Raw genomic sequence first — 27,842 nt, 5'->3', positions numbered from 1 at the left:
AGGGTGGCACGCCTCTGCTCCCTGGCTGTCTTCTGCTCAGGGCGTCCTGGCTTCACCTTCCTAAGCTCTGGCTCTTTGCCCTGACAGGTCCGCTGAAGCCTCTCTTCTGAGAACCACCTTGGCCTTGCTCATCAGAACAGGAGACCCAGGCCAAAAAAAGGTGCAGCGGACGCATACCAGTGCGCCCCCTGCCCACTCCGTCCGCCTCCTCCCGAGTCCGGATGCCGGCGCCGGGCCGGGGCCCCCGCGGGCCGCTGCACGCCATGCCCGGGCGCCGGGAAGTGCTGCGAGAGCCGGCCGCCTGTGGCTCCTGCCTCGGGGCGGCGCTGGCCTTGCTGCTGCTCCTGCTGCCCGCCTGCTACCCGGTGCGGGCGCAGAACGACACAGAGCCCATCGTGCTGGAGGGCAAGTGCCTGGTGGTGTGCGACTCCAGCCCGTCTGCCGACGGCGCTGTCACCTCCTCCCTGGGCATCTCGGTGCGCTCCGGCAGCGCCAAGGTCGCCTTCTCCGCCACGCGCAGCACCAACCACGAGCCGTCCGAGATGAGCAACCGCACCATGACCATCTACTTCGACCAGGTCAGCCACTGGCCTGTGCTCCTGGCTGCTCGCCAGGGAGGAGGGGGCTCGGGTCCAGGTGCAGGGCGGGAGAGTTTCCAGGGGGCTCCTCAGCCATGCCCAACCTCTCCGTTATTCCTGTTTTCCAAGGAACTGTTCCCACATTTTCCCTTCTCACTCAGTTGTCTTGTTCCCTCTTGTTACTTGACATTAGGGCAACTGAGAGTCCCTCAAAGCTGTCCAGGCTGAGACATGTGGAGCTAATAATGGAAATGGGGAATTCGTTTCTCCAAGACAGGTTTACTTGGCACTGAGGGTGGCGGCAATGCCCACGATTCCACTACCTTTCAGACTCACTATGCTCATGATCTTTCCGAAGCAAAGGACTCCCTCCCTCAGCCACTTGTCAAGACGCGGGGAGGGGCTGATTGTTGGGGGGGGGGTTGGGAGGGATGAGCACCTGCAAGGAGTGGGGGAGACTGCCTTGGGGCAGAGCAGGAAACACAGGAACGGTTGTGTCAATGCGAAGCAAAATACAGTTGTGTTTCTGTGAAAGCTATGTGAAGTAGGTGGCATATGTGTACACTGCCAGGACAGTGCAGCCTCTGCTTGTGCTTAAAGTGCATAAAATACAGAGCCGTGCCTCAGCTTACCCCAAGTCACTTTACTTCTGCCACCGGGATCAGCATGAGGACCAGAGAGGGGCAAGCTGGGCGGTCTTTCTCCTGGGTTAGTGCTGGCACATGACTTTCTTTGTATGTCCCTACTTTGATTTGTTTGATTTTTTTTTTCAGAAAAAACATTTAAAACTATATGGAGGCTTCAAAATTGGAGGTATCATCTAATCTTCCTGCACGTGCCTGCCCCAGAGTGGAGTACTCAGCAGTATTTGCAGAATGGAAGGGGTGACTGGTCACTGTCCTTAATTAGCTCTGAAAGCTAGAGTGACAGCCCTACCCCCAAGACACGTACACACTCACACACACACACACATCTCTTCTAGTCCAATGTTGTAGTACATTCTGTTTTTAGTCTCGGTTGAGACTCGTATATTTAACAGTTTGGAGTAGGTGGAGCATTTCTTATCCATTTTTATTTATAAAATATTTTAAAAAATTATATTCAAGTAATGGAGACCACAATGACAAATATATTTGTTACTTCTACACAGGTATGACAGAAGGTTCTGTGTGTGGTCTTGTTATTGCCTTATTGTAATTCATCTACCGGTTTCTTACCAGCAACTTCATAGCATTTTCACAATCATCACTTTACTCAGGTGTAAATTTTTATAGCTGGGCTGATTGTGTCCAGGCAAGTTACATACTGGTTCTCCAGTTGCCCTTTAGGGAGTAACTCTGCCTGCTCTGGGGGAACTGGCTGGGTCCTTCCATCTTACACTGAGCCTGAACTGACCCATCTAAGGCTGAGCTGGGCTGGAGGGCTGCAGCAGGGATAAAATGGAGACTCCATTCTTCTATGAAGCATTGTGAGGACTGAGGGCTTGGCCTCTGGGAAGCCCAGAGCAGGTGTCCACAGGGCTTGGTTTCTGGAAAGCGCAGAGCAGGCGTCCACGGGGTTTGGTCTGCATCAGTACAGCCCAGAACAGATGTCCACAGGGCTTGGTGTGCAGCAGTACAGCCCAGAGCAGGTGTCCATGGGGCTTGGTCTCTGGGAAGCCCAGAGCAGGTGTCCACAGGGCTTGGTGTGCAGCAGTACAGCCCAGAGCAGGTGTCCATGGGGCTTGGTCTCTGGGAAGCCCAGAGCAGGTGTCCACAGGGCTTGGTCTGCAGCAGTACAGCCCAGAGTAGTTGCACAGGGCTGTGCACTGGGGCGATGCCTACAGCTGGTTAAATATGATGGCACGGAGCGGCCTTCGACTCATGTCAGCAGTTGTTATTGGCAGCGTTTCACATTGCTTTGGGAGCCACACGGTATCCATCAGCAATGAGTGTGTATCATTGCTAAAACTGCTTTTCGTGCAAGGAGGAGCACTCTCATCTAGGGCTCGGTCTTGGTGCTATTTCACACCCAACAGGCCATTCTTTTATTTCCCCCCTCCCGCCTCCCATTGTGCATTTGTGTATGCAGAGAAAGAGGGAGAAGACCTAGACCAAAAGGTGTGATTTTGGTTGACAGTCTGAGAGGCGGCTGGGTCACAGTGAGGGATCAGTTCTGCCTGTGACTTAAATCCCACCAGTGTTGAAGGAAAAGATTGCATTGTGTCAAAGTGCTTTCCTGCAGGGTGTGGAGTTTCCTTAGTTTGGGCTGAGGGTTTCGAAGTGGTTATTCTGATTTTCTGTTAACTTATTCAAGCTCATTTGTATGAAATCAAAACTTAGCTAAGGGAGAAATGCATGGCTAAGGGGAAAGCAAGGAGAAACAGGATCCAGTGCTTATCCACGAAGCTCTTTCACTGAGCAGCCATTCTTGAATGCCTCCCGTGAGCTGCCAGAGTGTGCCAGGTGCCTGGAAACAGCAGGCAATGAAAGTTCCCCAAATGTTCCCTCTGTGCACCTCAGGTCATGCCCAAGCATGTGCCACGTGCATGAGCTTAGTTAACTGGCTCTTTTTCCGCAGCCCTTGCCTCTTCCAGGGTGTCTGGAAATCTGGTTTTTGTCCAAAAAGAAGTGTAGTGGATTGAGCTTGCCGTCTCACAGGTCTCTTGCTGTCCCAATGCCTTGGGTTCATGTCCCCCTGTGGGGGACAGACAGTATGGATTTAGAGCATCCTTTGTCAGGAGCAATTCTGAGATCAACTCCTTCGGTAGGACAGTTTAGCTTCAGCACCACTCTTTCTGGGTTTGCCTGGAAACCGTGACCTGGTTCACTGAGTGTGATCGGGATATATGTGGAGGAGAACCCACTATGTTTGTTTTGTGTTTTCATTTGCTTTTCAGGTATTGGTAAACATTGGCAACCATTTTGATCTGGCCTCCAGTATATTTGTAGCACCAAGAAAAGGGATTTATAGCTTCAGCTTCCATGTGGTCAAAGTGTATAACAGACAGACCATTCAGGTGGGTAGATTTGGAAACTGGATCATTTCACATGGTGTGGGAGGATGGGGTGCCACGGAACTGGGCTCTGGGCCAGATGGGAGTGGTCTTAAGCAGGCACTCTCGAGTGGGCTGTAAAGGGAGATGTGGGGGTAGCAGTGCGTTGTGGAAAGAGAAGCAAACGATGTGAGTGTGTGTACATACACATATGATACATGGAGGAGTGTGAGTGTCACAGGAATTTCTTGAGATCTGCTGAGCTATTCCTTCTGCATTTTAGGTCAGCTTAATGCAAAATGGCTACCCGGTGATCTCAGCATTCGCAGGAGACCAGGATGTGACCAGAGAAGCTGCCAGCAATGGTGTGCTGCTGCTCATGGAGAGGGAGGACAAAGTGCATCTCAAACTGGAGAGGGGCAACCTCATGGGAGGCTGGAAGTACTCCACCTTCTCGGGCTTCTTGGTTTTTCCTCTATAGACTCAGAGACTCCTGGAAGGCATGGACGTGGCCATCTGGACCCAGGAACCCGCAGCTTGCAACCTCCTGAACTCTCCGAGCAGGACAACTTGCTCCCAACCACCTCTGGACTGTGTGTCAGAAGAGTGGCTTCCTTCGGCACCTCCAGCGTTTTCTCTGAATACTGACCATTCCTCAGAAACCCAGCCTCTTGCGTGTTTTAAACGACAAGGTCTGAAGGAGAACTGAGAGATCGATTTGAGTAATTTGTAGCTGTGATTGTGAAGTCAATAACGGATTTTCTTGTTGGAGACCATTGACTTGATCTCCTTTTGTTGGTTCTTTGTGTTGTCCCGATGCAAGGAATGCCACTGAACCCAGGATCCAGGGCAGGTTTTACAGCAGGGCTCAGAGCCAGAACCCAGCCGAGATCCGCCTACTGGACAGTCCTTGACATGTGTTCTGTGTGTGTCTGTAGAGCCTTAAGAAAAAGAACGGCTTCCCCTTCCGTCTGTTTTACTCCTGGGTGGCTGTGTGGATGGGGGAGGGGGGATGGGACAGTGTGAACCTGTCAAGAAGTGCTTTATTCAGAGAAGCAAATTTTGCACGATTGGACTGAGACTTCTGTTTTGTATTGTTTGTGTTTGTTTTTCTCAGAAAGCTTTACTTTTACTTGTATATTCATCTCTTCCTCTTCATCCCCACTTTTTTTTCATGCTGGGGTCAGAGAAAGCATATATATGTTGAATTCTTGAATGAGACCAAACCAAACCCAACAAAGCGAAGATCTGAATATTTTTTACTGAAAGAGAACAAACCAAACAAACAAAAATCAGTGTATCAAAGTAAAAATAGCAACTGGACAATTCTGCCTCTTATTTCAAAGACATTGTCGCAGATGCACCTTTAGAAGTAGCGACCTGAATTGATTTCATAATTTTAGTTTCCACTCCAGAGTCCTTTAAGAACGGGGTATCCCTGGGGGGGCCTGCCTTGTCTGAGAGTGGGAGTTGTCAAGTCAAACCCCCTGGAGCCACCTCGGTGTCTTTGCCGTATGTGTCCAGGACTTCTCGGCTCGGCGGTGTGTTCTCATCCTGGGGTCTGCTGTGTGTGGAGTGGTTGCCCAGTGACCAGCTGCCTCGGAGACTTCAGGACCAGCACCTGCTTCTACGGACCGCCCTTGGATCTGCCGAGGGACAGAATGTGTTGAGAATTGTGGGTACCTGGCAGGAGGCCACCTGGAAGGCACAGTGGTTAACGGTATTGGCTGAGGCACCGGAGGAGTGGTTTACACATCCACCCGAGTTGGCACCTTGTGCAACAGTGTTTTCGAGACAGACACAGCTGAGCTGATGGGTGCGGGCTCTGTATGCCAAGGAAATGTCACTAAATTCCAAAGCAATCCAAGAGGAGACCTCAAACCGGATGTTAATTTGTCCTTTGTGTAACAATGTAACCAAAATGTTCATGATAAAAAGTCATAATTTAAGATTCAGAATAAAGGGGTTTGATGTCTGGCTTGCTCTTATCCCTCCACATCGTCTCCCTGCGATCTACGCTGCCACGGTCAAGGCCTTGAGGCGCGTGGATACACAGCCACATGAGAAGTGAGCTGTGGCGTTTGTCACACGTCATCTTGGATGCAACAAGTTCCTGTGAGTCTCCAACCTCTGTTGTAAAGGAAACTGGCATTGGAAGAGGCAGTTGTCTCCAGAGTTCCCGTGAGTGTGGGGAGGTGCTCCATCCAAGCACAGCTACAGCAATGCTTGTAGAAATTTAAAAAATGCGTAGCTTGATTAAGAATTTTACTACATAGCAGGAAGCAGAATTTAATATAGATTGAAATGTTGTTAGGTTTTGTGCGGAAAAGAAAAACCAATCAAAACAGGTGTGAGGGTCATTGGCTCTGGGATTAGGAGATGCTCTTGGGGACACGGGCATCTGTCATTGATATTATTCACAAAAAGAGGGTGCTGGAATGCAGTTTTTGGTGTTCTATTGCTCATGATTAGTTCCATCTTTTCTCCATTTCCTTTGCATTATGTTCAATTTAAAACAAATAGGAAACCTCACTTGCAAAGCAGTGCATCTAAGACTTAAAAGTGTATGAATACCTGTCATTTTCTACCACTTATGATGTAGTGTTCATATTTGTATTTACAGCTTTATTACATATAGGTGGTTATCAGACTATACTGCCTAATAAATAAGTTATGATATTGATTCATCTAAAAATAAATATATTTTAGGAGTTTATTTTATACTAGGAAGAAAAGAAAAATGTTTCTCCTGATGGCTCCATCGCATCCTTGTTATTTTTTTCTCTTGAGATGGATGCCAGCAAGCGCATTAGGAAGCAGCCGTGTTCACCGTCTTGAGGTTGTTTACCATCAACTGCAGTGCTGACCTAGGCGTTGTTTGGCTAAAATCTTTGAGGTTTATGACGCTCCCGTATGTGGTCTACAAAAACTTATATAGGTCAGACCAAAATGCCTATTTACCCTTTATTGGGTAACAAACCCAGATGTATTATAACATGAACACAGACTTCTGCTACGTATTTCTTGATCTGCTCACCTTAAGGGAGGTCAGGAGCAGGCGGCCTGCAGGCAAGGGGCATGGACTGCAGCAGTGCCCTGACAAGTGCAGAATACTGTGGAAAGGGGGGTTCGGTCCCAGGATGGGCACTTCTGGAAAAACAGGTTTTGGAAGTATTGTAAAGGAAGAGCTCATAGGAGGGCAATCTCCTGTAGAACTAAATTTCCATATTTCCCCGTGGATGATTAAAACTGCAGCATTGCACTGAGGTTTTCTTTAATATGATTTGGGGGATGATGATGATATTAACATCTACACATTTGATTATTAATTCAATTCTCAAATAAGTTATGAGCTACCCCTTGCTATTCTGTCCTAGAGAGCAATACCAATACTTTTTAAACATAAAATAAAGTGATACAGTGTTATGGTAGTGTTACAGTAAGTTCCTTATGTTGATAAATGCTAGTACTCTGAAACTGCAGATTCGTTTAAGAGAATGCCATTTCTCCACTCAGATATATCATCATTTGAAACACAGCCCTGGTAATTCAACTTGAGGTCCTGAGAAACCGTGTTTACTGCCTGTCAGTCCTGCGCCTCCGCTCCTCCTAGTGTTTTGAATATATGCATTCATATGCAAGCGATACTGCATTTTGAAAATGTGCTTTCTGTGACTGCTCAAAAAGGAGATGGTAGAAGCATGAAAAACCATGCAATTCTGTAAAGATTACCTTCACGCACTTGTATCCGAAACAACCAATTCCACTTATATGGAGCATCAAAAGAGTTAGAAAATATGTGTAAAGCAAAAAATTCCTTCCTTGAACCTTTGATTTCATTTGTGGTTTATTCTTGATATCAGATATATATTGGAGTGATCATATTCTATTATTACAAATATACTATTACATGTGTATATACATGCTGTCTGTCTATAAATATGTGAACATACACACTTGAATTTCTAACACAGTGATACAAAAATAAAATATGTGGATTTGCCACATCCTTCTGACACCTAGAAATATGTGAGGGAAAATTTTGGTGATTCACTTTACACGAGCAGCGCAAACAGTGGCGACTGCTCTGTCATCTTTAGTGGCAGAGATAGAGCAGAGACTATTCCCCTGATTTAACCATGACTTTTCAATCTTTTTATAAGGAAACATGCTGCAGCAGGATGATGTTACTATGGATTACATAGTCGACATTTGCTTATATTTGTACAACACTGCAAGTATACAATACTGAAGCGCATAGATTCACACAGATAAAGGATTCTTCTACATTATATTTATTATATCATAGTGCCAAGAAGTAGGAACGTCACAGAGAAACAGACTACATTATTAAAATCAACCTGGAGGTTTTTCAGTGCATTCTGTGAAAAATTGTGTAAATACAGAAAGAGATTAATTGTAGAACTACAATGGCTTTCACCCCTTTGCCTTGCTTATATGAAAATGTACTTGTCATTGGAATTCTCTTTCAAAGGCTACCACTTAATACTAAAATGGAAAATGCAAACATATTTTAAAATTATTATCAAGTTATTTCTTGGTATATAAAGAGCAAACATACCAAATATACTGAAGTGAGTTAAAATACAGTTTCCATTAAAAATGATCTGTTTTGTATCTTCTTAATATATTGTGTTAGCTGATGATGGCCAGTATTAGTCAAGTCTCTATGTGTATTTGTGTGGCATTTTTAAAACGTACTTTTGCACATAAAATTCACCAAAGTGTGCGTTTTCTGCTTTTGTAGATAGAGTGTTACATTTAAAAGATTAAGTATTAACATGTTACAGTTACTGGTGGTATGATTGGACAGATTCTCCCTCTATTCCCAAAAGTTGAAAAAAAAATTATACAGAATACCAAGCAATGTCAACTTTTAAAAAATGGTGTGCATGAAAGTCTGTATAGTAATGGTATGCTATAATATGAATCTTAAGTAAATGAGCTTTCTTTGCATTCCCAAACCCAGTAGGACAACTCAAAATTTGTAAGGGCAAAAATCACGTGACATTACCTCCCGCAGATAACAGGAGTTCCGTTTTATCTTTCTAAATGGGTTTTGCTGTGGGTCTCCATCACTGGAGAGTCATAAATCATCATTTTCATCAGCTCGCCCACATGCACTCACTGGGTAGTGTAAATGAGCTCCTTGACAACTTAATTTAGGAAAGAAATCTTCATTCCCTCTTCTTACTGCCTACAGCAGGACTCCCTGGGGCTAGAATTCTGCATTGCCCTGGCACTATCCTAACAAAATGGAAGCTACCTACTAATGAGAGCCCCTTGCTACTAGCCTTGCATCCTGACTGGCAATTCCTCAAATTTTCTTCTCTTCCATTCCTAGGAATGTTTCTCCCTATACTGGATTAGAAAATGCTGATACTGATTGGGATATGGAACTCCTGAGCAAATTGCTTAACACTATCTGGCATTATCTCAAGCGTTGATAATAACAGTGATGGTGCTACTATCTCTTATCCCTTATCCCTTGCCCCCAAATAAAAGGGCGTCCTAGCATCTCCAGGTCCTTATTCCACAGATGTACACTGATTGCCACTTAGGGGCCTGTCGTTGTAATGGTGCTGACTTCACAGAGGAATGATTTCAGATCTAAAGCACAACAGCATTAATTGTGTAAATACAGAAAATTCATATTGCTACAGTCCCTCGTTTAAGTGTTCTTAGGAATCTTAAAGAATGTTACCAGCTTTAAAAGCATAATATTTTCTGAAACATTTAGATAATAAATAAACACTCCTAGACAGTAGTGTATCACTACAAAAAAATTAAGGCATGGAAACATGGTGCAGGTTTTTTTGTTTGTTTTTTTTTTTCCGTATTTCCAAGCACTGTGTAGAGTGGCATGCTATGGGTTTTGTTCTGAACTTGCAATCTGTCAGTGGAAAGAGCAACTGTGCTACTGATAAAGAATTATCTACTTTTGGGGGAACAGAATATAGGTAGTTCCTTTTCATTGCACGGCATTTATGTACTGCTGCCCAGTGGCCAGCCTGAGCTTCAGCATGACGGCAGAGACAGACACACTCGGACTGCTCTAAGATCTTGTCTTGTTAAAAACACTGTGGAGAAACAGTTTGGGGATGCTCAGTTAAACTGATGGGTGGATTGGAGTGAACAATCAAATGCGTATTTACTGAGGTGAACAATGAAATCACATATTTACATACAGAGAAAAGAATGCTCTTTTGTCATTACATTGTGGGCTGACCACCCTTCATCTCCCAACTAAGAGCTCACCTGTTCCCATTGCTTCACTGAAGAATGTGTTAGGATATTTAGCAAATGCAGAGCAGACGAAGCTCAGGACCTAATTTATAAGTGTTAGGATGGATTGGTCAAATATCATGGAGCTTCATTGTTTTAGTATATGCAGGCTAAACTGTCACGGTCTATTTTGCAGTTTCATTATTTCCTCTTGCCTTCAATGTAGTGAATCACTTGGGAAGACACATGCTTGAACATGAATCAAACCTCGGAGAGAGACCTGTAGCAAGATCCCATCAAGCAAGTTTCGTATATTCAGAACTGAGTGGAGAACCAAAGACAGCACTTTGGGGTTTGTGTTACAAGATGTTAACTTTATGAATAGAATAAAGATCTAAGTGAAGTAGACCAACAAGGTAAATGTGAGACTGGAGGACACTGGTAGAAAACATGAATTCTGGATGTTTTATACTCAGAGATGTAAACAATGTGTGCATGTGTGCGTGCCTGTGTGGTGTGCACACTAATTTAAGCAAACGTGGATGATCAAAATTAACTTGCTCCCAGAATGCCCTCTGTGCACTTTGAGCTGTGTCCTAACAGAAACCTGGCCTTCCGTACAGAGATCTGAGGCCCAGCTGTTTTTTCTGGGGTGTTTAACTGCACGTCTACTAAGTTTTTATCTCAATTATTTGCTGTGTTTCACAATATGCTTCTTCTATTCGATGTTAGGACTTTATTCTTCCAGAAGGTAGAAATTACATCTGGCCTCCCTGACAGAGATTGAGAACCTCTGAAAACCATTAGACCATCTGGTGCTTCAAATCCAATAGAAAGTTTTGATCAGTGGCTCATGACCTAATCTACAGTTCACCCATTGCATCTGAATTGCTCTGGCACAAAAGACTGACATGGGGCTGGATTTCCAGGGAAACTGCTGCATCTCCCTAGTCATTAGCAAGCAAAAGACACGAGTGCATCAGACTGTGAAAATTGGGAAGACTTATTTTCCCCAAAGATCTATTACTTTCTGATACTTCATGTCTCAATATGTACTGCACAGTGAATATCACACAATTTTAACTTATAATCTTTATCAATTTCTTCTTAAATTCATTAGCAGAAATTAGTGATTAGGATAAACTTTTCTTTTGATTGTAAGGGAGACTTGAAAAGAACTTACATTTACTTTGTTACATTTCCTTACAAAATAGCAGAAATAGTGATTTCAGTAAAAAGAATTTCCCCAATAGATGGTGCTACTGCTGTGATGTAAGGCACAGAATAATTAGTATGCAAAAAAGCTCGAGGGAGAGTTCTCTGGGAATTCCCTTACATCAAGTTATAGAAGGACAAGAGGGTGCTTTGTTTTTGCTAACTGCAAATTGACATAATCGTGTAATTTGAAAACTTCAGAAAGATTTCTTGATGTTTTGGGGTCAAGAAATTGCTTCTCATCTCCATTGTTCATATTTCAAATGTCTTTGAAACATAAATGCAGACAAAACTGAGTGTTAAGAAATGACGGGCTGAATGGCCTTCCCAGGTTTGTTTTCTCCTGTAGTGCTTCCAATCTATTACTGAGAGCTATATTATGAAGAATACAGTGCAAGTTCTAATGGGTTCCTCCTTCATATTTATGAGAAAAAATTGCAGATGCAAGAAGTATGTTGGGAGAATGACGCTGCCTCTGTTGATGATAAACACCTAATGTCACTCGCATCATACCGAGTGCTGAGCAATTATGTTTCCGTTGAATCGCATGACAGCCCACAAAGCAGATGCTTTCATTAGGACCACGTTGTAGCTGATGAAAATGAGGATTAAATGATTAGATCATGTGGTCAAGATCTCATAGCAAGTAGGTGGCTGACAACTCTTAAATTCAGAACCTGTTTTTAAAACTATCATATTGCAACTCAGAATGGGGAACACTAAAAAAAAAAAAAAGGACATTTTGTCAAAAAAGCAATCTATGTGTGACCACCAATTGTAAGTGTTTATATCATGGTTATTCCAATGAAACATTGGATTTTTTTATTTTAAACATTATTATTATTACTATTATCAATGAAGAGCAGATATACAGAGAGGAAGAGAGTCAGAGAGGAAGATCTTTCATCCAATGATTCACCCTCCAAGTGGCCACAACAGCTGGAGCTGAGCCAATCCAAACCCAGGAGCCTGGAGCTTCTAGCAGGTCTCTCACACAGGTTCAGGGTCCCAAGGCTTTGGGCCATCCTCAACTGCCTTCCCAGGCCACAAGCAGGGAGCTGGATAGGAAGCAGGGAGCTGGATGAGAAGCAGGGCCGCTGGGATAAGAACTGGCACTCATATGGGTCCCTGGCATGTGCAAGGCGAGGACTTTAGTCACTAGGCTACCGTGACAGGTCTAAAACATTAGTAGTTACAGGACAATTTGGCTCTAGGTGCTACAATTACAAAACTCACTTTATTGTCATCAGGAGAGAAACATTGCCACAGTTGCTATAAATTTAGTGGTTCACTTATTTGAAAAAAAAAAAAAGAAACCAAAATAAGCAAATACCAAACTCTGGGCTTTCATTTAAACATTATTCCCAAGAACAATGTGAAAATGAATTATACATTTTTAAATGATGACTTTGCAGAAATAACGTCAAAATAGTCAGATTTGTATATATAAATAGCTCATGTTTGCAACCTATGGGCCACAGAGCGCTCAGCCTGTAGGATTCTGGAGTAAAACCCAAGAAATGAAGAATAAGAAGTCAACAATCCGTCATTGAAAGGAGCCACTTGCCTCTTTGGAACAGTTCATGAATGTTCCAGCTTAACTACGACTGGCAAACTATCTCAGGGCCAGCAGGACAGTGCCTGTGGACATTTGATGTTGTACCCTGAAAACGTAACTAGCAAAATCAAATCTCAAATCTCATTGACGTTAAAGGGGCTCTTCGGAGAAGGAAAGTGTTATCTGTTCATGTTAAATGTTAGATGTTCTCACTACATTCTCAAATGAGAGGAATAACATTTATAGCTAGACAATAAGACAAAATAAATAAAAAACAAAACAAACATATCTTCAGATGCTTTCCTAGGAGAGTCTCCGTAGCTCTCACTGCCTTTCCTTGCTTTGACACCGCACCTGGACTAGGCTTACATTCCACTCTGAAGGCAGATTAATGACCAAGCCACCTAATACGTATCTTTATATTATTTTACCTAAAAAGTAATTCATCATTACTGCTTTTCTTTTACCTTGCTGTATACAATACTGCAAACATAAAGGCATCACATTCCTATTAAAAGGTAAGGCAGAACAATGCTTTGAAGGCTCGAGTGTGGTGTGCAAATGACTGGCGAATTTCAGAAGCTGGAAATTGTACAATGTCATTTTTCTGAGTAATTTGCTTGGCTCTACTGCAAGGAAAGTCTTGAAAAAAAGCTCTTCATTTCTCTAATACACTGGATATAAGGGAGATTAGCCAAGGGTGTAAAATCTACCTACAGGGATATTTAATTGTTCTGAGAGATAAGCTATTTAAGTAAAATTCCAAATAAGCAAAAATATAGTTTCCATTTTGCTACGTAACATTTTTCATAAAAAAAATGTTGGTAGTTTTTTGTAGGTTGCTAGGAAATCTAATTCAAATTAAGAATGAGATGAACAAAATGGTGAAGTTGGCTTCAATATGATATTATTTGACTTACATAGCCGTGGTTTATTAATAATACTTTGGTATCCTGGAAGTTTGTGTTGCCGACTCTGGTGATTTTTCTCTATTAGGAAACATTCCATGGTTCCCTAATCACAACAGCATGAATATATCTTGTCAGATGTGAGCTAGAAAAGATGATGGAGTTAGGACTGCTGTAAACGCTGTGTCATTGCCCTTCTGTAATACCCCCAGAAACTGCCTCATACCTTTGTTACTCTGGCTTTACCGCCAAGAATTTAAAACTTTTGCTCACTAGAAAAAAAAAAATGATGAGAGGAAAAAAAAATGATAAGAGAAAAAAAAAAGCACTTATTGGGATAGCCACAGTGATAAGGAGACTCAAATATATGTATGACTAGAGTAGACTGCCCAAAAATAGAGTTAAATAGACTGCCCAACAATAGAGTTTAAGCAGATACTTGATGATAGAGGCCTACAGGTGACAGCCAGCCTGGTTCCAGGAGGATGGACAGATAGAAGACAGATGTCAGTAGGTAGGTAGATAGAGAAATAGACAGTAGCTAAACACATAGATTGATAAAAGCTGCAAGAAGAGAGGTGACAGAAGACATTTAGGAGTTTAAGACAATGGTTTAAGATGAGACTCTTTTCTTGGTTACATTTAGACAGGTGCTTTTTGTGATCAAGCAGAATCCTCGGGCGGAGTTCACACCCTGTCTACACCAGCTAGATGGGATTAACATCTGATCAAAGGTAAATCCTGATTCAATCCTATGCTCTGTATAATAGACCTTTGAAGCGTGGAAAGGAAAATCTTGAGTTTAAGAAGGTAAGTCTGAAGCATGACTTTGAGTGCCAGACTGTGCATCGGAATGGGGGTTTCTTTCATGGTCTTGAAACGGGAATTTATTGACCTTTGTAAGGTTTTTTGTTTGTTTGTTTGATGAGAGGGCATGGGGGAGAGGTAAAGGAAAATAAAATAGAGATGGGAATGATAGAGACAAAGAGAAAAAAGACAAAAAAGGAGAAGAGGAGAGGGAAGAGAGGGGAGGGGAGGGGAGGAGAGGAGGAGAGGAAAAAGAGGGAAGAGAGGGGAGGGGTGAGGGGGAGAGAGGGGAGGGGAGGAAAAAGAGGGGAGAGAGGGGAGGGGAGGAGAGGGGAGAAAGGGAAGGAGAGGAAAAACAGGGGAGAGAGGGGAGGGGTGAGTGGGTGAGAGGGGAGGGGAGGAAAAAGAGGGGAGGGAAGGGAGGAGGAGAGAGGGGAGAGTGCACACTCTCATCTATTCTTTCTTCTTCAAATGTCCAGTGGCTGGGGTGCAAACTGTGAAGCTCAGGGCTCAATTCAGATATCCTGCTTAGAAGTTAGAAACCCAGGTGCCCGAACCTTCATCTGAAGTCTTCCAAAGTCCACATTACTGCAAGCTACAGTGAGCAACTTGAGCTGGGTGTGCAACCCAAGCACTTGGCTGTAGGATGCTGATGTGTGAACCACTGGCTACCATCAGGCCAAACAACTTCCCTGAGGCTTTTCCTTCACAAGCAGAGTTAGGGCTTCGGGCATATCTGCTGGGCACCGAGGCCGGGTTAGTGTACTAGATCTCTCACTTGTCATGAACCTTCAGTTAGGAATATGGAAGCTACACTTTCCAAGTCCCTGAAGCGTTCTCAATCACATCAGTCTGATACTCCACCAATGGTGCTGGTTCTGTCTGCTCGCTTTCACACTCACACTTTGTTACTGAAGATATTCTGGTTTCCTTGGCTTCTTGGGGCACGTAAGGCATCCCTTCCCATCATGTCCACTCTTCTGTCCATGCTTTGTCACCTTCGGTCCTCTGCCTTCCCTTTCCTTTCCCATCCAGCCCCTCCATCCATTGTGCTCCTTCATCATGTACTCTTGCGCTCGGTGGGGTGGGGCAGCGGTGTGCTCTCAAAGAACAGAAGCACCCCGCCCCCCAAAACCGAAATGTAATATAGGAAAGAAAACTCTTCAAAATATTCTCTGAAGGCCCGCACCACAGCCTAGCGGCTAAAGTCCTCACCTTGAATGCGCCGGAATCCCATATGGGTACCAGTTCTAATCCCGGCTGTTCCACTTCCCATTCAGTTCCCTGCTTGTGGCCTGGGAAAGCATTCAGGGACAGTCCAACGCCTTGGGACCCTGCACCCGCATGGCAGACATGCAGGAGTGTCCTGGCTCCTGGCTTTCGGCTAATCTGGTCAGTTGGGGAGTGGATGGTGGATGGAAGATCTTGCTCTCTGTCTCTCCTCTCTGTATATATCTGACTTTGCAATAAAAATAAATAAATCTTTAAAACAATATTCTCTGAAATATTGCTAAATAAAGTTACCTTTCTAAACGCACTAGTTTTATTTTTAAAAAGCAAAGATATAGCACAAATTTTTATAACACAGTGAGTTTTATATCACTATGTGATTTTGAATCATAGTTAGATTGTTATAATGAGAGTTCCAAAGTAACTTGGCATTTTTCTATATATTGATGTTTGAATGTATGTAAGTTATATATCCATATCATTTTTATGTGTCTGGATGTAGTGATTCTATTTTAAAAGGCTAAAAATTAAGCAAGTGTTTATGTAAATTAAATTTACAGAAATTCCCAGAAATCTAACTAATACCAGTGTGTTTTTTTTCAAGGTCACTTGACTTGATCTAAATCTTTGATAGCTGACTCTAGTTTTATATTATTGGTTTGATACATTTTGATGTTTTACTGGATTACTAGCACTTAACTATAATACAAGCATTTTTTGCTTGAGTTTATATGTCAGATAAGATAGAAATATATCTAAAAAGGAATATATCTTAAAAGGAATTATCTTAAGAGTGTTGGAGAAAACTTACACCAAGTGCAGGTGTTCCTGGGTGCAAACTGTTGAACAGCATCCCAGAAGTGGCTTGAGAGCATACCTAGACATAGAGAGGGATTTCCAGCATTGTGAAGCAGAAGCGAAGCTGATGGGTTTGTGAATCTGCTAACCCAAGGCCAGGACAAACAAGAATTCTTTACCTGGGACTGAGTGAATTCAAGGAGAATGGTGTCATTCCTTAAGGCTTTTACTTCTGAATGTAAGGAATCTCTGTCTCCTTTCTCTTTGTCTACTCTCTCTCTCACACACACACACACACACACACACACACACACACACACACACACAAGTGAATTATCCTTTTGAAACAGACATAGAATACTTCTTTTCTTCTGGGCTAATCCATCCAGAATTTAGAAATGCTAGTGAATGCTCTCCTATTCATGGCAACACAATTGTATACATATCCTGAAAGACGAATCTACCTTCCTCATTGGGAAAATGGTTCTAAAACCAGGACTTACACTGGATGCCGTATTTGAGAATGCTATGCATGGAAGTAGACATGATCCAACAGTTTTAAGGGGCTAAGGCTGATGTTTGCAGCCAATATTATGAACTGGGCTTGGGAAACGCAGCCCAGTGCCTGGTTCAGGGTCCGTAGCCTAGCAGGTGTTAGGAAGGCTCTGGAATTGGAGATATTTGTGAGACCTCAAGAACAGAGAAATTCCTTCAAATCTTTAAGCACTGGAGGTGAAGTTTACTTGGTAAGTTATCAGCTTGCTTTCTCACCCCATGGGGCTTCTAGAAGTTTACATTGCAATTCTATATGAAAAATTTTAGCAAAATCTAGTAGAAGTATGTGATCAATCACCAATCTTTGGTACATTTGTTTCAGGGCAAATCTAATAAGGATAGACTTAGAAAAAATCCTACTTCAGCTATCTTTGAAAATAATGGTGATTATGCTCAGAAGTGTTAGTTTTTCAACAGGCAATAATAGCATACCATTTTAAGGTCCTGGTCCTGGTCCTGTTTTATTATTATTAAATCTCGTTACTTACACAAAAATAAGCATGGATTATGCATTTTGTCATTTTGTTAATCTTTACCAAATTCTTAAGTCTTATATTTCCTCAATAATTGAATATAGCTTTGCAAACTAAGGTGTGGTTTTTCACCTACCCACCTATGTTGATGTCACCGGGTAATGGACCCTCACTTTCAAGATCTCACAGGAAGTTTGTGATTTCTGAAGTCAGATTCCCACTCCTGCCCAGGATGCACAGCAGCTGCAGCTGGGACGTGCTTCTGCTTTGGCTGAGGCTGCTGCCCTGTGGATCACTCAGAAAGCTTACAGCCCAACTGGCAGGGACTGCTCAGCCATCATGTCTCAACAGATACTTTAGCTTGTTCATCACGAACAAAAGACAACAGGATGAAAAATATGCATGTGTTCTTTGGAGGACAGAAGACTGTCTGCTGTGATAGAGGAAATGCTGGCAGAGACTCCATCCTTGACTAAACTTCAGCAAGTTCCCAAGCTGCTACACAAGCTGGTGTCATCCTTGGACCTTGTTTCCAAGGCTACCTTGCTTCAAAAAGTCAAGAGGATTGCTCAGCCACAGGAAGGAGGATTGCACACTCAAAGTCTTTTTATTTTGTTGTTGTTCGTTTCAAATCAAAGTCCTTATCCCTTAACCACTGCATTGAATACCTGCGATTTGACTTACAGAATACATGTACATCAATTTGGCAAGAATCCTCCTGTCCTTGAAATTGTCATGTATATTTGTCTGCTGATCCCTAAAATATTCATTTTTATATGTGTATTTATTTACTGACCCCTGGTAATATGGCTATGAATCTTCAGGGGTATTTGTTGGGTTTACCCTAACCCATATTTCACTCCTGCCAGGATGATCTAGACACCTGTTGCAATAAACCTGAATGGATTTTTTTACCTTCCTAGCAAGTGTCAGAATAGTTTTTCTTTAACAAATATTTTTAAACTTCATTATCTATATTGTATATATATAGAGAGAGTATATATATGAACATATAGGTGTGTATATACATCTATCTATAGTTACATATTCACACAAAAACAAAAGTCCAGAAATAAAAAAGAATAATGAAAAAACCCACCATTCAAAGAAAAACTTACCTTAGCAAATTACTTATGAATCATCTTTGTCTTCTCAAACAGGTAAGTGAATTTTCTGTTTAGGAAGTTCTCTGCACCATTTCCGGATCAATGCAACATAGAGCTCCGGCATCGTGCCGATTCTACTGTTGACTCGAGCTGCGTGGTCACAAAGATCAGTACATTTCCTAATACAGCTAGGAATCTAGCAGTGAACTTCTGAGTCATCGGGAATGCCAATAAATTGTCTGTCCTTTCCCCCAAGTAGCCAAAGTTCCATTGATTGTTCTGATTTCCCACAGCCTGAGAAACAATCTGTTTGCAATCCATGGGCTTCACTATGCAGTCAGCTGAAGTCAATCTATTTGGTTTGTTCCTGCATGAAATCAGGTGTCACATTATTGAATTTTAATTTTATTTTGGTAAGAGAAAGAGTGAGAAAGAGAATAAACACATTTTCCTCTGCTGGTTCATTACCCAAATCCTCTGCAAAAACAGGGTCGGAGTCAGGATTGACATTGGGAGCCAAGAATTCAATTCAGGTCTCCATGATGAGAGATAGAAATCCAATTACACATGTGATCATCATTGCTGTTCAGGAAATGGATTAGCAAGGTCCAGAATCAGGATCCACAGCTGAGTCTTGAGCCTTGGAACTTGACTACTCCAGTTACTGAGGTAACTGTACTAAACGTATGCCCACATGTGCTTTTAACCCCTGGGTCCCTGAGCTTTTGTTTATATCTGGTTCTTACTCTTGGTATTAAGTTTGTATTCTAAAATCTTCAGATAAAATTAGTTTTGATGTTGCCTTGCCAATTCTTTTGGGGTCCTCGGTTTTCCACTAAATTAACTCACTGTTCACATCTTGAAGCAATTCTGGTCACCTTATCTGCTAGTCTACTCTTTGGATTTCCAAGTATCTTTCTGAGTATTTTACCCCTAGTACTTGTACATTTTTGATTTGGCCCATGCATACTTTTTTTAATCAAGGTATTTTTTTTGGAGTTTTTCATTTTAAGAGTTATTTGAAATAGTTATGGACACAGAAGCAGAAGTAGCTACCTTCCACCCACTGATTCACTGTTCAAATACCCCACAACAATCAGGATCCAGAAGCTTCCTTTGAGTTCCCCACTTAGGTAGTAGAGCCAAACACTTCTTCCTGGGCCACTATCAGGGAGCTGTACCAGACGCGACTGGAAACCCAGCACTGTTATGGGAGGCAGCACTGCAGGCTGCAGCTCTGCTTGCTATACTGCATGCCAGTTCCTTGGGAGAATTTTATTTCTAGGAAGATGAGGCTGAAATATCTTTCCTCATGTATCTTAGTATTAGGAGGGCACCATGGTGGTTCAATGAGAAATCAGCTTTCCTTCTCAGATGTGGTAAGTTAGGACAAAGCAAAGGGTGTGGCACTGGACGCATGCCCACTGCATGCAACCAGGAGGGAAAGGGAGAGAAGAGTCACAAATGATCTGAGCGATTTGCTGTCCTAGTATCACACACACACACACACACAGTTGCAGAGACAGAAAAGTTCCGTTCACCTAGATAAATAAAAGCAACTGCATAGATTTTTTTTATCATGATATCTATACAATTTTACAAAAATTGTATCTGGTAATACTATTTCCTCTATTTAATGTTTCATATTCCTATATTAGTGAAATTCTAATAATTATGTTATTCTTTAATAATTTTTGAAAGTTTACAAGATAGCAATTTCTCTGTATACTATATATGCATAACCACTGAGTTGATTAATTATTCAATACTCAATGCGTAATTTCTTTAATAAAACATCAAGTTCAAACATCACGTTGCAGCTTACAAGATTCCCTATTCACTGTTCTTTAACTTTTCCTTTATACTTCAGTTAACTTCATGTTCAGTTAACTTCATGTTGCAGCCAGGCATGATAAGGTTTAACATACAGTAACTGTACATTTGTTGCTGCATTATGCTCTTGGATTTGACCAACTCAACCAGGAGCATAGACCCACGTTGATGGAGTTGTAAAATATTTGCCCCAGCCCAGCACCCACATAATCCTATGGTCAAGAACTCCCCAAACGTCACCAATCCTATCTGCTTTTTATTTCAGAACACAGTACAAATGACCTCTATAGGATGGCTGTTTTCACTTAGCACACTGTACTTGAGAGTCATCCAGGCAATTTCTGGTGTGAAATGTTCAGTCTTGTGTAACAGATCGCTATCAATCCCACAGTCATGGGCTCTCCAGTTTCTGGTGATCATGAATAAAGCTACTATGAACATCTTGACCTGTCCTGCAATCCAAAGTGACAATCAGAATTAATACATAAACTGCTCATTGTCTTTCCAACTTTTCGAGTAAAGACATTCGTTTCTCAGGTTTGAGCAGCCAGTGGCTGAATACATTTATTCCAAGAGAATGCATGTGCTCAGATGTTTACGTTAGTGTCCAAGTGTGCGTGCTCACACACAAGCCCGCGTGAGTTGCCTCGGTGGACAGAGAGAGAACTTAACAACATGGCCACGCTTCTCTCCAGAAACACCACATCTGCTCCCTGCCACAGCACATAGCCCCTGCACCCCCTGGCTCTGCCACAGCCCAGAGCCCCTGCACCCCCTGGCTCTGCCACAGCCCAGAGCCCCTGCACCCCCTGGCTCTGCCACAGCCCAGAGCCCCTGCACCCCCTGGCTCTGCCACAGCACAGAGCCCCTGCACCCCCTGGCTCTGCCAGAGCTCAACACTTGTCAGGTTTCTGGTTTTTGTTTTGTTTTGCCTCTCTTTTCATTTCATTTTATTTTATTTTTTACTTTTTTTTAAAAAAGATTTATTTAGTTTTATTTGAAAGGCAGGTATACAGAGAGAAAGAGAGACAGAGAGGAAGATCGTCCGTCCGATAATTCACTCCCCAAGTGCCCACAATAGTTGGAGCTGCGCCAATCCTAAGCCAGGAGCCAGGAGTTTCTTCTGGTTCTCCCATGCGGGTGCAGGGTCCCAATGCTTTGGGCCATCCTTGACTGTTTTCCCATGCCACAAGCAGGAAGCTGGATGGGAAGCGGGGCCACCGGGATTCGAACTGGTGCTCATATCAGATCCGGACTAGAACAAGGTAAGGACTTAAGCCTCCATGCTATTGTGCCAGACCCTGTTTTGCTTCTCTTAATACAGGACTGGCAATGATGAGATGATAATTGTCAATGAATAAACAGAGTAAAAAGGAAACTTTGGATTGTTCGATTCATCCATGGTGTGCAGCAAATGTGAAAAAACACAGCCTGGAAAAAAAAAAAAGACCCAGTGTCCCCATGGCTGAAGAATTGACAGGGAGCACGGTGGGACAAGAGGAAAGCGACTGAAGTGAAAGGTGTGGTGGTCCAGAAGCCCCGTGGCGCCTGCATGGCTCATGGACGTTACGGATCCAAGTGTCACAGCACCTGTGACTAATGGGGGAATCGGAATGGGATGTGATTGACCCCACAGTAAAAATTATTCTTTTAAAAGAAAATCTTTTGCACCTCAAGAATGTTTAAGCTCCTATTGTGAAAAAGGCAGCTCTAATAGGTGGTAAATCCACTTAAAGCATAACTAGGAAAAGCTCTCTCTCCGCTCTCCTCCATGCAGCACTCAGAATGAAGGAACTCATCTGTGAACACTGGATCATCCGGTAGTGCTGTGCATGGTTACTGGATTTTGTTACCTTACAGCTAAAGAATCTCATTTTAGATCCAAACCATATAACTGAATCTACTGTGATAATAATTTAATATTCCTCGCAGATCTAACTGATGGCTGATTCACTGATTCACCTAGAAAAGCTCCAGTAGCATAATCAGGAGATGTGTGAACGAAACAGTCTATTTACAGCATTAAATGAGTTTTAAATCTTAAGTGTGGTAGTCATATCTGTAGATTTCCTCCATGTTTAACATTCTGAAACTGCATCAGGGTTTATCGAAGTGTGTATTTGTGTGTGCATATGTATGGTGTTTCATAAGAGCAGAGTGTTAGCCACCAATTTGACTCTGCATTAGAATTTGCTTACTCAGAGCCTGCTTAATGTCAGTAATGTAGAAGAAGCAGAGTTTTGAAAGCTTGCTCTGTGCCAAGGACTTTCTGTCTGTGGGATTCCTACTTTGTCTTGCTGTAAGGCATGTGATATCATTCTCTCTAATCTATAACTGCAGAAGAAGCTCTGACCTCAGAGCATGGTCTCCTTATTGGATGTCCTGCCTAAGCTTTGGTCTCAGGCTCCCTGGCTCAGCATCTCTGAAGTGACAAGTCATGGCATCATGCAGTGCTGGAAGCCAGCATCAGAACATTTCAATCCAGGTTGAAAGCTACTTTATCGGATTGAAAATTGTGGCCAGATAACTATCTTGCAAAAAGTTTCCATTCCATTTCATATGCCAATTTTCTATTACATCATTATAAACTCAAATATTTCTGAAGTCAAACTTCATATATGCATTTAATATTTCTTGCCCATGTATACAATGCCAAATTAAATCCAGGCACTGAAGTATTTATCTTGATGGCTGAATATTTTTCCCAGTGACTCAGTTGTTTTTAAGATTTATTCATTTTTATTCCAAAGCCAGATATACATAGAGAGGAGGAGAGACAGAGAGCAAGATCTTTCGTCCAATGATTCACCCCCCAAGTGGCCACAACAGCTGAGGCTGCACCGATTTGAAACCAGGAGCCAGGAACTTCCTGCAGGTCTCCCACACAGGTGCAGGGTCCCAAGGCCTTGGGCCATCTTCAACTGCTTTCCCAGGCCACAAGCAGGGAGCTGGATGGGAAGTGGGGCTGCCAGGATTAGAATTGGCACCCATAAGGGATCTTGCAGTACATTCAAGGTGAGGACCTCAGCAGCTAAGCCACCATGCTGGGGCCGAGATTCAGTTTTTATTTACTTATATTAGTATATACAAGTAATATATTAATAAGAATATATTACATATGTATATAATATGTATGCATATATTAATGTATAATATATATTTAATATATTAATATAGTAAGGTGCTAGCGATAATGGTGACCTAAGCAACCCAAGTTCTTGGTGCCTGCAGCTCATGAGAGTTTAACCAGCTGAGAGTACCATGCTAGGAACTTTGTGTTAGGCCTTTGCACAAACTCCTAACACGCCTAACACAGGAGTATTTGGAAGCACACTGAGGCCCCGATACCGTCACTGGGAGAACTACACAGGCTATGACATGCAAGTCCATCGAGAGCAGGGAAGGATGGATCCTGGGGAGGAGGGTGCCAAGGGTGGGAAGAGGAAAATGGGAATGAGGGAGAAGCGAGGAGAAGTTAGGGAAAAGCTACCAGAACGTGAAGAATGTAGAATCTAACTCAAAGCACTGCTTGCAGTTTTAAGCTTGTGATCACAGTGATGGATTAAAATTAATTTGAGAAATTAAAGAAAATGAGAAAAATGGCAAAGCAGAGATTGGGGGAAGGAATGTGGGGAGAAAGACCTATGTCTATATTCCCTGAAGTATCTAGGGGAGACATCAAATTAGTTTTATATATAGTAACACTTTTTTGAAAATTAAAAAAAAAAACCTTAAAATTAATGGCTATGGGTATCCATTCACATCCTGGCCGTGTCACTTCCCGTCCAGCTCCCTGCTGATTGCCTTAGAAAAGCAATGGAAGAAGACTTGAGTGTTGGGATGGTTCCACTTGCTTGGGAGACTGGAAGAAGCTCCTGGCTTTTGTCTGGCCCAGCCAAGGCAGTTGAGTCCACCTGGAGAGTGAACCAAGGCGTGGAAGATCTCTCTTCTTCCACCTCCTCTGTCTAATTCTTTCAAATAAATAAATGAATATTTTAAAAACCCACAGAACAGATCATCTCTTTCTACTTTTAGAACAATTTATATGCAACAAAAGTCACTCTTTGGGCATGGTGCTGTCCTCACAAAACTGTACAGTGAAGTCACCATCAAAATTGAAAGAGGGAGCAGGACTCTTGCTCTAAACATCCCGCCACTCCAGTGTGTCAACCTCTCCCCCTCTCGGCCTCTGACCACTCCCAGACCCTGTCGATGGACAGTTGTCTTTTCTTGAACATTGCATTCTTTCACTTTGCTCACCACATTTTAAATTCTATGTATGTTACTGTGCTAAGCGATTTTCATCACTTATAATGGCTGAGTAATATGTACTGCATTCTACTTATTCAATATGGTCATCAACATTCACACACATTTTTTGTTTGCTTAGGTTTTATTATATTTGGGTAAATACTTATGAATGAGATTGATTGTTAGGTTATTATTAAGGAACTGTTAATCTTCTATGAGATTATAAACTGACTTTCAAAGTAGCTACTCAAGTTTGTCGTTCTTCCAACAATGAAGAATTGTTGTTACTCTACTTTCCACCCCTTACAATGGTACTGGCTGTTCCTCAGTCTGAGAGGTGCACAGTGGTGTGTAATCATATACATCATAGTAAGTGAGTACTGGAACTTCTTTCCTTGTGATTTTAATTTGAATTACCCATTAGTTACATTCAGGATTTATTCATATACTTGATTACTCTCTTGACATCTTCACTTGTTAATTCTCTCTTTAAATCTTTTAGCTTACCTTATTTATTGAGTTACTTCTGATGGTAAGTTCTTTTAAAAACTATTTAGTTATGTTTATTTGAAAGACAGATCAGATTCACATGGAGGAGAGAGAGAAGGTGTTTCCTCTAGTGGCTCACTCCCCAAGTGGTTGCAATGGCCAGAGCTGAGCTGATCCAAAGTCAGGAGCCATGATATTATTCCAGGTCTCCCACATGGGCATGGGTTCCCAAGGATTTGTGCCACTCTCTACTGTTTCCCAGGCAACCAACAGGGAACAGAATGGAAAGTGGGGTAGCTGAGACATGGACTGGTGCCATATAGGATGCTAGCACTTTAGGTGGAGGATTAGCCAATTTAGCCATGGTGCCACCACCTTGTATGGTAAGTTCTGGGACTCTTACATATGTTACATCACAGTGGTGATCCAATGCCAAACCCTCAGTGACACTGGGGCAAAAGTGACCCCAATGATTGTAGTGGCCTCCTGTAGCTAAATGATCCTCATTTCAGTTCTGATGAAATTAGTGTCCTTGTGAAATTCCACTCAATTAGAGGATCTATCTATCTATCTATCTATCTATCTATCTATCTATCTATCTATTTTGCAACAGCAGTTTTTTGGTGCTTCTGCTTGGAAGGCCTGGAATACATTTATTAAGTCATCCCTGCATGTGTGAGCCTGTCCTACATCATGTTATCTGCAACATGCTTTCCTCAATTGAAGGTGTTCCAGGAGCTCCAGGTGGCCACATGATTCTGTCAGGTGATTTAGTCTGGAGATCCTGTAATACACACACTGTTACACAGGATGCAAACTGGTCACTATGAAAAAAAAAAAACATTTATAGGATACAGACAATGGAAACATTAGGCAGCATTGTAGTGTTTGATTAAGGACAAACACATGAAAACTTTTGATTCCCAAACGCGATGTCCAAGTTTCAGGGTGTTTTGGCTAATAGCAAAAAGGTGGGCCAAGAGAATATGGAAGGCTGTACACGGAGAAATCCGTGGTTTGCAGGTTCCACTCAGGGAATCCTGATGTATCTGTAGAAGGAGGAAGGACATCCCAACACCCTCTGCTAAGCAGCCTTGGAATGGTGGTAAACAGGGAGAGCAGGACTGCTGTGAATACACCATATGAGGAAAAAAGTAAGTGATGGTGTAGGTAACAATCAAGGAGGAAAGGAAGAGGAAAATCTTTCTGGAGTTAAAACAAGGAGGTGAGGAGTGAAAAAGGAGAGACACTGGAAGACAAGTACCTCCGTAAGCACACGGACAGATGTTCCTCTCCAGCAGCAAGGACCACGTAGGGTCAGGACAGCTGCAAGTGAGGGACATGCCTTGTAAATGCTCACTCCAGAAAATGGTAATTAACTTCTGCACAAATGACTGTGGATGAATCTCTAACCTGGATTTTTAATAACAGGCCATTTTGAGCTTTGCTGTATAACTAGTTTATCATTCTTGTGAAGCCCTCAAAGTCTGTAATGTGACATTGAATACTTCGTTGTCCTTGTTTTGAGTTGTCTTGTTACACAAGTGAGCCAGTGATGGTTTCTATGGAAAACATCTTATTTTACATTGATTTATTTTATTGACAGACACAATATTTATATATGTGTATATATATATATATATGATTCAAGATGATGAGTTGATAGCTACAGAATGAAATTACTCAATCAGAGTAATTGGCATTTCTGTCTTCCAAAATATTAATCATATCCATGGTGTTGGGAAAATTCACACTGCTCTTTTCAGATTATTTTAAAATGTATCTTGCTCTGTTATTGTATCAGCAAAGCCCAATGCAGCAGTCAATAAATCAAAATGATGACATGTTCAGTTGTTCCAAATTTCACACAAAGAAGCCAATTTTTCCTACTTTTTGTCTGGCAGCGTCATCTGGACTGTGACGCTGCAGCTGACATCTGGTGGGCACCAATAGGTTAGTCCTGTGGTCAGCTCCTGCTCTTTGGTGAGCTCTGATCCAGGTACCCTCAGCACGGAGCAATGTCACCTGCGGAAAGAAGGGCCTTCTCGGACTTCTCTGTGGTGTTTACCTCCCACACGTACTCACGTTTCCCTCATAGAACTTTGTGCAGATCTTCCTGAAACAGCTTGTGTGCCTCTGCCTCCTGCCCATGTCCTTGACCTGCTCTTAGTGCCTCACCTGCAGATAAAGTACCAGCCGCAGGGACTGGCTGGAGCAGGAGGGGCTCCCTTTGCTTCCTGGATTTTACAGAGCTCCTAAACAAACTTTCAGTTAGGGCCAGTTGTCAAGATTTTCTTTTCCTTAAAATTAGTGACATATTTTTCTAGGAGCAATCAGTAGGGGACCAAGTTCGTTTCCAGTTCTCCACATGTCTACCTGAGAAACTTGAATCCCTTTCCCCACCTGTACAAGCATTCCTTGTTGGTAGGATGGAAGCCAGCAGTGTCAGTGCTTGAGGTAATCTGTAGAAAATCTGGCTGTGATTACAGAAATCTTGGTGTAAAATGAAGTTCTACAGAGGATGCTGCCTTGTCATGACCACTTTTGTCACAATAATTCATACATTTTTCTTGAAGCATTTAAGCCAATTTTCTAACATCTATCCTGTATCTTATCTATAGATAAAAATTGAGTGCACCAAGCATTGCAATGAACACCAAGGACATTTTCAAATATTCTCATTTCTATCTCCAAAGTTGGTGTTGCAATCTGTGTTTGGGGATGGTGAAGCATTTTTCAAAAGCAAATTCCTTACAAATACTTGCCTGTTGCAAAAACTGATTCATTGGGAATCCAAGAAGCCTTTCAAAGCAGAAACCAC

General features: G+C 42.4%; 1 protein-coding gene across 1 annotated transcript; it reads left to right on the top strand.

Annotated features, from left to right (window-relative positions):
- The first annotated feature begins 221 nt into the window (after positions 1–221).
- CBLN2 (cerebellin 2 precursor) lies at positions 222–4,033 on the top strand. Its single transcript, XM_040984768.1, has 3 exons — positions 222–578; positions 3,457–3,576; positions 3,836–4,033. Exons 1-3 carry the CDS (start codon positions 222–224, stop codon positions 4,031–4,033), a joined length of 675 nt encoding a protein of 224 aa, XP_040840702.1.
- Positions 4,034–27,842: the final 23,809 nt, after the last annotated feature.

This window comes from Ochotona curzoniae, unplaced genomic scaffold (genome assembly GCF_017591425.1).
Source record: "Ochotona curzoniae isolate NIBS_2020 unplaced genomic scaffold, NIBS_Ocur_1.0 contig_43, whole genome shotgun sequence".
NCBI lineage: Eukaryota > Metazoa > Chordata > Mammalia > Lagomorpha > Ochotonidae > Ochotona > Ochotona curzoniae.
The sequence above is the reverse complement of the archived record's forward strand: the minus strand, read 5'-3'. Positions and strand labels throughout refer to the sequence as shown.

Coding starts and splice junctions, on each gene's coding strand:
- CBLN2 (XM_040984768.1), top strand. CDS start 222: ATGCCGGCGCCGGGCCGGGGCCCCCGCGGGCCGCTGCACGCCATGCCC. Junction 579..3,456: donor TGACCATCTACTTCGACCAG/GTCAGCCACTGG, acceptor TTTGCTTTTCAG/GTATTGGTAAACATTGGCAA. Junction 3,577..3,835: donor ATAACAGACAGACCATTCAG/GTGGGTAGATTT, acceptor TCTGCATTTTAG/GTCAGCTTAATGCAAAATGG.